The sequence below is a fragment of the Panthera uncia genome, chromosome B4 (genome assembly GCF_023721935.1).
Source record: "Panthera uncia isolate 11264 chromosome B4, Puncia_PCG_1.0, whole genome shotgun sequence".
Classification (NCBI taxonomy): Eukaryota; Metazoa; Chordata; class Mammalia; order Carnivora; family Felidae; genus Panthera; species Panthera uncia.
In genome coordinates, this window is record NC_064809.1 from 116,747,167 (window position 1) to 116,759,405 (window position 12,239).

At 43.0% G+C, this 12,239-nt stretch overlaps 1 protein-coding gene across 2 annotated transcripts in view; it reads right to left on the reverse strand.

Moving 5' to 3' along the window:
• Positions 1-470: 470 nt before the first annotated feature.
• Positions 471-12,239, reverse strand: part of LOC125919459 (ankyrin repeat and sterile alpha motif domain-containing protein 1B-like) — an 84,388-nt gene continuing 72,619 nt past the window's right edge. For both annotated transcript variants that reach the window (XM_049626142.1, XM_049626143.1), the window contains exons 8-9: positions 11,295-11,462; positions 471-594 (exon numbers count right to left, since the gene is read on the reverse strand). In XM_049626142.1, the coding sequence (XP_049482099.1) occupies positions 484-594; positions 11,295-11,462 (279 nt within the window). In that variant the 3' untranslated portion in view covers positions 471-483. The remainder of the gene's footprint in view (positions 595-11,294; positions 11,463-12,239) is intronic.

Sequence of the window (12,239 nt, forward strand, 5' to 3'; positions counted from 1 at the left end):
GCATGAAATGATGCTCAGTGATATGATTTTACAGGTGTTTTATGGGGGTAGTTCTGTTCTGATTCTACCTTTAAAACTGCTGACTGAAAAATCCAAGATTTTTATACTTTTAGGCAGTATTAGAGATCCCCTGTACTTTTTTTTTTTTTAAAGGTATTATCCCCAAATTCAGCAAAGCAGTGTTGGGGGCAGAGTCATTAGAAATACCTTGGGTGGTGGCAGGGAGGGGAGTCGGGAGAGTCAGCAAAAAACCTCAACTCGTGCCTCTCAGGGGTTACGGCTGGAAAGTCTTGGTTGCACACTTTCTGTTACTGGTGCAGAAAGAACATCCCCAGGAATGGCCAGCGGCCTTTCGCCCGTGACAAGGCCACACAAACAGAGCAGTCTTCCTCCTGGGCTGGGTGGAAACGGAGGCGCGAAGGGAAGCCTGCTCCGGGACTGCTCAGCGTGCAAGGCACCGCGAGGACAGGAGGATGGTGAGTATCAGAAAATTGTGGTTTCATACTTGGTATTAATTCCTCTCTTGGCTTCTTGTCCTGGCTCCACAATCCACGGCAGATTGGCCAGAGTCTTTTGTTCAGAGGGGTCGATCTGCTTTAAAACAGAAAGGCTGATGCCTGTTATACGGTACCTGTACTCGGGTGCAAACATGCTTCTTAAAACTTTTTGGAAACCAATGCTATGCTCTGACAGGACTGCAGGGATATTGATACATGAGAATCTTGTGTTTGTCCTTTTAATACACATTTATTGTATAAGGACTATATGCAAGGCACTCAAGGGGTGGATGGTGAACGAGAGCCCTTGCTCTTGAAGGCACACAGATGGAGAGCAAACACAGAATTCTGCACTTCAGTACTGAGAAGGGGGAAGGAGGAAGAGAGGGTGCTCTGTGGTCAAGGAGCCAGGGGACTTCCTGGAAGAGGTGAACCAGGTTATGTCACTCCCCACCTCTCAAGCCTACAGTGGTTTCCATCACAAAGTAAACCCTAAGTCCTTCAGGTGAAGCCCAGCCACTCTGGCTTTGCTTCTCCCTGCATGCCAAGCCTATACCCAGGGCCTCTACTCACATCATCTGCTCTGCAGGAATGCCTTTCTCCAGACACCTGCATGTCTTATACCCTAATGTCATTCAGGTTGCAGCTCGAACACCACCTCCTCACCTGTTCACCCCATATAAAATAGCATCCTAACTTTTCTGCTCTCTTCTTTATAATCCTTGTGCCACTTACATTATCTCATGTTTATTAGTTCATCCTACACTGCAGTGTAGGATTTTGTTTTGTCACTGTTTCCCCCAAACTTAGAAAAGCTCCTGGCAACCCAGTAAATAATAGTGGGCACACAATACATACTTATTGGATATTATAAAATAATGAGGTAATATCTGAACAGCTGGAGGATGAGCAAGAGTTTGCCTGGCAAGGGGGCAGGGAGAGGGGGAATAGCATGTGCAAAGCCCCTGAGGCAAGGAGAAAGAGCTGGTTGAGAGCTTGCAGTTTGCAGAGTGGGAGACAGGAGGGTAAATAGGTAAGCAGGGCCAAGTTAGGCTGAGCCTTGAACCAAACTGAGCTGAGCTGTATAACAGTTAAAACCATTTTAGCCCCTGTGCATACAAAGTCAAAAAAGGCCACTCGTGGGTAAGGCTTGAGCTGTGAGCTCTCAGGCGGGGCTTTCGCAGGGAGTTCTTCCCCCACATTGCTGCCTCATCTTTTCCACATCTGCCCCGGCCCTGGCTATGTGTTCGGCTCAGGAGTGCTGGAGCAAGGTAGCCTGGGAAGGCCTCATTTCTGTTGCACTGTGAACTTTCGTGCCTGCTGGAAGGCTGTGGGATCCATGCCCTTTGGCTACCTTCCAGCATGATTTGATTGTATCTCCACAAAGCTGTGGGGAGGACTTCACATGTTCTTAGGAATCATGGAATATTTTTGAGTAATAAACAAATAGACCTGAGGGAGATGGAACATGGACACCAGCTGAGGGGGATGGGATGCTGAGGCAGTTAAAGAACATCAGTATTATTCACTGTATATTTTCATCATTTCTCAGTGAAGGGTTTTAGATGCATATTCTATGAGCCCCCATGGCATCCATCCCAGTTGTGCTCTCTCAGAAGAAGTCTTTGGGGACCAGAGTTAAGTCTGATGGAGGCACCTGCCTTGAACAGATTTATCCAGCCCATGTGAGAATGAATTACAACAGTCTAAGAGATAATCCAAAAAATATTCTGAAAACTGGACATTTAACTTACAGTTCTGTGGGGGAAGATAGATTATGAACAAATCTCCGTCAATAAATACTACACAGAATTAAAAGCGGGTATATGCTTGAGTGTGCCTGGGCATCTACCTTAGATTGGGCGGCCCAGGAAAAGCTTCATGTAGTGGAGACCTGAATGACAAGTGGGAGTCAGCTGTGCAGAAAATATGGGGGATACTATGCCAGGTGGAAGGAACAGGTAGCACAAAGGTCTTGGGTAGGAGTGAGCTTTGGTCTGTTTGAGGAATAGGAAGGCCTGAGCATCATAGAGAAGTGTGGTGGGAATTAGCTTTTGGAACTTGGGGCAGTGGTGCCATGATCTGATAATGTTTTTTAGGATCACTCTGGTTGCATGGAGAAGAGAGACTGTTAGGACATGTACTGCAGTAGTTCTGGAAAGCAGTGGTGGTAGCCTGGATGAGAAGAGTGAGGAAATAGAGAGGAGTGGACAGATCTATGTTTTAAGGATTGAGTGGATGGAACCTGCTCATGGTTGTACATGGTGGTGAGAGGAAGACAGGAATTAAGGATGACCTCTGGATTTATGGCTTAAACAATATGGTAAATGGTTATGCCATTTACCGAGCTGGGAAAGATTGAGAGTGTAAACAGCTTTAAGGGGAAAATCAAGAATTTTATTCCGGGGACTTCCAGGGAAGATGGTGGCCGAGGAGAATCCTAGGCTCAACTCATCCCATGGATACACCTAGATAATACCCACATCAGTGTAAATAACCCAGAAAATGATCTATAGACTGGCAGAACAGACTTTTCACGGCTAAATATAGGAAAGAGGCCACACTGAAGAAGGGAGGAAAGGCAGAGATGCAGTTGGAAGCCAAATGGGCCTGTGGTACCTGAGGGAGGGATGCTGTGGGCCCAGAGGGGAGAGGAGCAGATCCTACACCAGGCACCCAGGCACAGGGCACCTGCCCTGGGGAAGATGAATTCCCATAACATCTGGGTTTGAAAACCAGAGGGGCTTAACACACCTTGAACTTTGAAAATCAGTGAACCGGAAACTGATAGGAAACTAAGTCTCTGCCCTTAAAGAGACAGCATAACAAATAGCCCCACCAAGATACAGCATAGAAGCAGCAGTTTGAAAAATGCCTGTAGTATACAGAAGGGAGGGAGATTTATTAACTAATCTCTGAGCATGTGCTAGAGGTGCAGAGATCTTTGGGAGACTTCTCTAAGAACAAACGAACTGGCAGGCACCATTTCCTTCCCCCAACCCCCAGCCTACATACAGGTATACCCGTGTGAACCAGTGCAGCACTCTACCTAGCTTGCTAACAGCATGCCCTGCCCCATCGCCTCCTGTAGACCCACCTCCCAACCTGGCCTTGTTGAGTGCATCCAAAACAATGCCACAAGCATGGCAGTATGCAAGCAGCCCTGACAGGGGTCAGCACCACCCCAAAGCAACTCCTGCCCTGGGGAGAGGGGAAGAAAACCACACACAGCAGTCTGTGGCCCCAGGAGTGTGCTAGGAATATTTAGTCTGACTATAGGCCCCATCCCCCAACAAAAACTTCTCAGGAGACAACACAGAGTGCCTTGCAGTGTGGTGCTCCTGTAGCTCTGGAAAATACCTGGTCTGTTCCAACTTAAGCCCAAGGCAGCCCAGACTAACCCCCTAACACAGGGGACCAAACCCTGCCCACAGCAGGCAAAGAGCCATAGCAGACAACTGGACTGAAGGCAAAAACAGCTCAGCCAGAACAGTGAGACACATGCAACAGAGAGAGGAGACACCCCAGAAGTGCCAGATTCTGGTGAACAGGGGACACTACACTGTAGGGCACTATAGGACCTCTTCTTGTTAAGGTCACTACTTTTAAGAGCAGAAGACATAACTGACTTTCCTAATAGAAACAAGACACACAAAGGCAAAATGAAGAGACAGAGGAATAGGTCCCAAATGAACTAATAGGACAAAGTTACAGAAAAATAGCTAAAATCTTGGAGATAAGTAATATGCCTGATTAATACTTTAAAGTAAAGGTCATAAAGATACTGGACTTAAGAGTAGAGGACCTCAGGGGCACCTGGGAAGCTCAGTCGGTTGAGCATCCGACTTCGGCTCAGGTCATGATCTCACAGTTTGTGGGTTCAAGCCCCGCATGAGGCTCTGTGCTGACAGCTTGCTCAGAACCTGCAGCCTGCTTCAGATTCTGTGTCTCCTTCTCTCTCTCTCTCTGCCCCTCCCCTGTTCATGCTCTGTCTCTCTCTCTGAAAAATAAATAAAAGTTAAAAAAAGAGTAGAGAACCTGAGACCCTCAACAAAGATAGACAACAAAAAAACCAATCAGAGAGATGAAGAACGCAATTAGAAATTAAAAGTACATTAGAGGGAACAAACAGACTAAAGGAAGCAGAAGAATGGATGTGTGACCTGGAGGACAGAGTAATGGAAAGCAATCAAGCTGAACAAGAGAAAGAAAAGAGCTTAACAAAAAATGAGAGTAGATTAAGGGAACTCAGTGAGACCATCCAGTGTAATAACACTGCATTATAGGAATCCCAGGAAGAGAGAGAGAAAAAGGGGCAGAAAACTTATTGGAAGAAATAATAGCTTAAAGCTTGGCCAATATCGAGAATGAAATAGAAATCTAGATCCAGGAGACACAGAGCACCCCCAACTAAACCCAAGGAGGGCCACACCAAAACACATAGTAATTAAAATAGCAAAAAGTAGTGATAGAGAATTTTTAAAGCAGCAAGAGAAAGGAATATAGCTACATACAAAGGAAGCCCCATAAGGCTATCAGCTGGTATTTCAGCAGAAACTTTTCAGGCCAGAAGGGAGTGGCATGACATATTCAAAGTGCTGAAAGAAGAAAAACCCGCAACCAAGAGTACTCTAATCGCAAGGCTATCATTCAGAATTGAAAGATAGAGTTCCCACAAGCAAAAGTTAAAGGAATTCATGATCACGGGGCGCCTGGGTGGCTCAGTCAGTTGAGCATCCGACTTCAGCTCAGGTCATGATCTTGTTGGGCTCTGTGCCAAAAGCTTGGAGCCTGGAGCCTGCTTCCGATTCTGTGTCTCCCTCTCTCTGCCCCTTCCCCACTCATGCTCTGTCTCTCAAAGATGAATAAACGTTAAAAAAAATTTTTTTTTTAAAGGAATTCATGATAACGGGGTGCCTGGGTGGCTCTGTCGGTTGAGCATCCAACTTCGGCTCAGGTCATGATCTCACGGTTCGTGAGTTCAGGCCCCAAGTTGGGCTCTGTGCTGACAGCTCAGAGCCTGGAGCCTGCTTCCGATTCTGTGTCTCCCTCTTTCTGCCCCTTCCCCACTCATGCTCTGTCTCTCTCAAAGATGAATAAATGTTAAAAAAAAAAAATTTTTTTTTAAAAAGGAATTCATGATCACTTAAACCAGCCCTATAAGAAATGTTAAAGGGGACTCTGAGTAGAAAGTAAAATTTTACTCCTTCTTTAGGAGTAAAAATTTCCTACCTTTATTTTTTTTTATTTTTTAAAGTTTATTTATTTTGAGAGAGAACATGCATGAGCAGGGGAGGGACAGAGAGAAGGGGAGAGAGAGAATCCCAACCAGACTCTGCACTGTCTGTATGGAGCCCAAAAATGTGGGGTTCCATCTCATGAACCGTAAGATCATGACCTGAGCCAAAATCAAGAGTTGGAAGCTTAACCGACTGAGCCACCCAGGCACCCCAGATTTTACTGCTTTTAGAATGGGTTCAAACTTAAGTACCCATCTACTTAATATAGATTGCTATATGCACAGGATGTTATATACAAACCTTATGGTAGCCACAAATCAAAAGCTGGTAATAGATATCCAAAAAATAAAGAGAAAAGAATCTAAGTATATCACTAAAGAAAGCCAGCAAACCATGAGACAAGAGAGCAAGAGTAGAAAGGAAAAGAGAAGAACTACAAAAACAACAGGTAACAAAATGGCAATAAGTACATACCTATCAATAATTACTTTGAATGTAAATGGACTAACTGCTCCAATCAAAAGACACAGGGTGGTGGAATGGATAAAAAAGCAAGACCCATCTATATGCTGCCTACAAAAGACTCATTTTAGATCTAAAGACACATGAGATTGAAAGGGAAGGGATGGAAAAGCATTTATCATGCAAATGGAAGTGAAAAGAAAGCTGAGGTGGCAATACTTATATCAGACAAATTAGACTTCAAAACATACTGTAACAAGAGACAAGAAGGACACTATATATAATCATAAAGGGAACACTCCAACAAGAAGATATAATAATTGTAAATATTTATGCACCCAACATGGAAGCACCCAAAAACAAAAAAGCTCATAACAAACATAAAGGACATAATGATAGTAATACAATAGTAGTAGGGGACTTTAATGCTTCACTTACATCAATGGATGGTTCACCCAAACAAAATCAATAAGGAAACGGTTTTACTGGATGGACTTAACAGATATATACAGAACATTCCATCCTAAAACAGCAGAATACACATTCTTTTCAAGTGCACATGAACATTTTCCAGAATAGATCATATTAGGCCACAAGATAAGTCTCAACAAATTAAAAAATACTGAAGTCATACCATGCATCTTCTCCAACCACAGCACTATGAAACTAGAAATCAACCACAAGAAAAAAAGTCTGGAAAGAACACAAATATGTGGAGGTTAAATAACATGGTATTAAATAATGAATGGGTCAATCAAGAAGTCAAAGAGGAAATAAAAAAATACATATGAAAATGAAAATACAGTGGTTCTAAATCTTTGGGATGCACCAAAAGCTGTTCTAAGAGGGAAGTTTATAGCAATACAGACCTAACTCAAGAGGCAAGAAAAATTTCAACTAAACAATGTAACCTTACACCTAAAGGAGCTTGAAAAAGAAGAACAAAACCTAAAACCAGTAGCAGCAAGGAAATAATAAAGAGAGCAGAAATACATGAGATAGAAAATTAAAACACCAACAGAGCAGATCAATAAAACCAGGAGCTAGTTCTTTGAAAAGATCAAGAAAATTGATAAGCCTTTAGCCAGACACATCAAAAATAAAAAATAGAGAGGACTCAAAAATGAAAGAAGAGAAATAACAATGGACACCACAGAGATAAACAAGAATTATAAGAGAATATTATGAAAAATTATATGCCAACCTAGAAGAAATTGATAAATTCCTAGAAACATATAATCTCCCAAAACTGAATCAGGAAGAAATAGAAAATTTGAACAGACCAATTACCACCAATGAAATTGAATCAGTAATCAAAAAACTCCCAACAAAGTCCAGTACCAGACACCTTCACAGGTGAATTCTACCAAACATTTAAAGAATAATTAGTTACCAATTCTTCTTAAACCTTTCTGAAGAATAGAAGAGGAAGGAAAGTTTCCAAATCCATTCTCTGAAACCTGCATTATGCTGATCCCAAAACCAAAAGACACTATAAAAAAAGAGACCTACAGGCCAATATAATGAACATTGATAAAAAAGTCGAGAACAAGATATTGGCAAACTGAATTCAATAATACATTTAAAAAAATCACTCACCACAATCAAGTGGTATTTTTTCCCTGGGATGCAAGGATGTTTCAATGTTTGTATATCAATCAACATGATACATTACATCAACAAGAGAAAGGATAAAAACCATATGATCATTTCTACAGATGCAGAAAAAGCATCTAACAAAGTGCAAAATCAATATTCATTATAAAAACTCTGAACAATGTAGGGTTTAGAGGGAATATACCTCAACAAAATAAAGGCCATACATGAAAAACCCACAGCTAACATCATACTCAATGTTGAAAAACAGAGCTATTACCCTAAGATGAGGAATGATAAGCATGTCCACTCTCACCAGTTTTATTCTAGTACTGGAAGTCTTAGCCTCAGAGCAATCAGACAAGAAAGAGAAATGAAAGGCATCCAAGTTGGTATGGAAGAAGTAAAACTCATTTTTTGCAGATGACATTATACCATGTATAGAAAACCCTAAAGGCTCCACCAAAAAACTACTAGAACTAATAAAATCGATATACAAAAAACCACTGCGTTTCTATACACTAATAATGAAGTAGCAGAAAGATAAATTAAGAAAACACCCCCACTTAAAATTGCACCAAAAATAATAAAATACCTAGTAATAAACTTAGCCAAGTAGGTGAAAGATCTATACCCTGAACTATAAAACACTAATGAAAGAAATTGAAGATGACATAAACAAATGGCAAGGTACTCCATGCTCACAGACTGGGAGTTTACACTGCCTAAAATAATCTGTAGATTTAATGCAATCTCTATCAAAATGCCAACAGCATTTTTCACAGAACTAGAAGAAATAATCCTAAAATTTCTATGGAACCAAAAAAGACCCTGAATAGCCAAAGCAATCTTGAAAAAGAACAAAACTGGAGGTATCACAATCCCAAATTTCAAGGTATACTACAAAGCTGTAGTAATCAAAACAGTATGGTACTGGCACAAACAGAGATACATAGATCAATGGAACAGAAGAGGGAGACTATAAATAAACCCATGATGTGATCTATTAATCTTCAATAAAGGAAGAATATGCAGTGTGGAAAAGAATCTCTTCAAAAAATGGTGCTGGGAAAACTGGACAGCTACATGCAAAAGAATCAAAGTGGCCCACTTTCTTATATATACACAAAAATAAAGTCAAAATGGATTAAAGACATAGATGTGAGACCTGAAACCATAAAAATCCTAGAAGAGAGCACAGGCAGTAATTCTCTGACAGCAGCCAGAGCAATATTTTTCTAGATGTCTCCTGAGGCAAGAGAAACAAAAGCATAAATATACTATTGGGGGTATATAAAAATAAAAACCTTCTGCACAGCAAAGAAAACAATTCACAAAATTAAAAGGCAACCTACTGAATGGGAAAAGATATTTGCAAATGACATATCTGATAAGGGGTTAGTGTCCAAAATATATAAAGAACTTACACAACTCGACACAAAACAACCAAAAATCCAATTTAAAATGGGCAGAAAACATGAACAGACATTTCTTCAAAGAAGACATGATGGCCAACAGACACATGAAAAGATACATGCACCCCTATATATATTGCAGCATTACTTACAGTAGCCAAATTATGGAAGCAACCCAAGTGTCCACTGATGGATGAATGAATAAAGAAAAAGTGGTATATATACACAATGGGATATTAGTCATAAAAAATAATGAAATCTTGCTATTTGCAACAACATAGATAGATCTAAAGGGTAGAGGGGCGCCTGGGTGTCTCAGTCGGTTGAGCATCCTACTTCGGCTCAGGTCATGATCTCACAGTTTGTGAGTTTGAGCCCTGCGTCAGGCTCTGTGCTGACAGCTTGGAGTCTGGAGCCTGCTTCGGATTCTGTGTCTCCCTCTCTCTCTGCCCCTCCCCTGCTCACACTCTGTTTCTTAAAAATAAATAAACACTAATAAATAAATGGTATAAAGTTAAGTGAAATAAGAGAAATACAAATACCATATGATTTCACTCATGTGGAATTTAAGAAACAAAACAAATGAACAACAACAAAAAAAAACAGACTCTTAACTATAGAGAACAAACTGATGGCTGCCAGAGGGGCAGTTGGATTGGGGGGCGGGGGGAGATGGGGAGAATAGGTGAAGGGGATTAGGAGTATTTCAATGAGCACTGAGTAGTGTACAGAATTGTTGAATCACTACACTATACTCCTGAAACTAATATAACACTGTATGTTAATTATACTGGAATTAAAATGAAAATAATTATTTCTGGACATGCTAAGTTTCAGATGTCTGTTACATATTAAAAAAGAAATTGAACATACAAATCTGGATTTGTGGGAGTGCATCAGGATTGGGAGCCAGTGGGGCTGGGTAGGTGCAGAGGTAGGGAGAACATGGTGTGTGTGTGTGTGTGTGTGTGTTTGTTTTGACCATGGTGTTTGAAGGGAAGATTTTCAGAGGACATGCAGTAACTGGTGATGTTCAGATGAAGGATAAGCATGGGAGCTAATGGCTGGGGTGGAGTGGCAGTGAACCCTCAAGGAGAGAGGCCAGATGTTGGAGGGACTGTCTCCATGGATGCTGAATGTGACAGGAGTAGAGGCCCAAAAGAAGACTGTAAACAAGAAGCCACATGGTCACAAAGGGAGGAGCTTCAAGATTCTACACTTTCCCTGTGACCCCTTGGGCAGTAATGGTAGGGAGAAGAGAGTTAGAGGGATATATGGATATGAGAGCAGGGCATCTGGGGGCGCCTGCCTGCCCCATGCCACAGAGTTGCTAGGATGCCATAAGGCAGCTGGAGCAGAAGCCAGATGGGAGGCTGGTTGGGAATGCTCCAGCTTCTGGGTATTGCTACTACCAGCGGAGGTCGCTTTGAAGTCATGAAAAGTCTGTTAGGACAGGATGTCTACAGAGCTTGTGGGAGGGAGGGGGAGGAAATTCCTGGAGGAAGGCAGAGGACGAGGAGGAAGGAGGGGCTGCACCTTCTGAAGAGTCACCACTCTGTAGGAAGTCTCAGCTGCTGGGAGAAAGCCTGCCTAAAGCTGGCATCTAGGCCTCCAGTGAAGGGGAAGAGGGCTGCTCTGCTGTGATGCACGCACAGCCTGTGCACCTAGCTTCCTTTAGCTGGGTACCCGGGACACCTTGCCATGAACCTCTGTCAACCTCTCCAAGGGCCAGTGGCTTGCAAGAGGCTCTGGCCCCTGTTGTGATGGCAGTGGAGCCTCAGGGAACATCATTCCCAAGCTTTACTGGACCTTTAGGAAAGGTTCGTCAAGGAAGCAGCAACACCCAGTACGCCCCTCACAGGGCTGCCACAGGTGACAGAGTGGAATTTTCTTGGGAGCCTCTAGGTTCAGGCAGACGGTCCCCCAAGACTTTGCAGGAACCAGGCTGGGAGGATGAAGGATGCATGCCAGGAGGAGGCCAAGGGAGACAGAAATGCAGGTCCCACACCACTCAGGGCCCACTTAGCAACCTCCTTTCCCTCTAGCTCAAGATTTTCAGAACATCTGTTATCTTTTCTACTTACCACTGATTTGCGAATGCTGACACGGGGCTTGGGGATGGGTTTGGAGGGTTTGTTTTCAAAGCTTTCTGGAAGTGTAGAGGAATGCCCCCCTTTTCTTGCTTGTAGTGCAAGCTGGTAGGCGACTTCAAATGCCTGTCCCAGTGTTAGGATGATTTCGTAGGCTAAATTCTGCAAGAGTAAAGAGAAAGTGTTTATTAGGTTGTACTACAGGGTGGCCAAGTTGAGTGGCTGAGGAGCACTGTGGGAGGTGAACTAGCAAGGACCTTGAACTACTCTACTTATTGTGGCAGTGAGTCAGTGGAAATCTGTGAAAAACAGGAAACTCTAGGTCCAATTTGGAGTCTATATGTCATTAATCAGCAATGAGATGCCTCTCTTTCAGCCATGCTAAGGAGCCGACCCCCAACTTCATTCCACAGGGAGCAGGCCCCCACCCACTGGCCCCAGGAACCTACTCCATTCTGAGCCTCCTCATGGGCAGCTGGTTTGCTCCCAGGCCTTGGAAGATAAGGGGTTACTCTGGTCCTTCATCTTAGTTCTGGGAGCGCCTCAGCTGTGCCTGTGAGGACTAGCCCACACACTCCACAGGAGGTGTTCCTGAGAAGTTTGGGTCTTTTTACCTCAAACATCTGTGATTCAGTGAACATCTCTAAAGCACAATCAAAATCTAATTTAGGCGGAGGGAAGAGGCATTAGTCATGCTGGTGTGGCGTCTCACAGTTACAGCAGCCAGCATGCAAACAGAGCCAATTATCCATCTATTTCTTGAGGCGCTTGCTCTCCCTGTGGGTCCACTCCATATTTTATCATCAAATCAGCAAGAGACAGGAGACGGTGTCAGGCCTGAATGCCATGCCAAGCAGTGCCTGGGAGAAAGGTTCTTTTCGTCAGACCTTCAATCATTCCTTCAAGATGACTTCTAGCTTTCCTTTCTCTTCTCCCGAT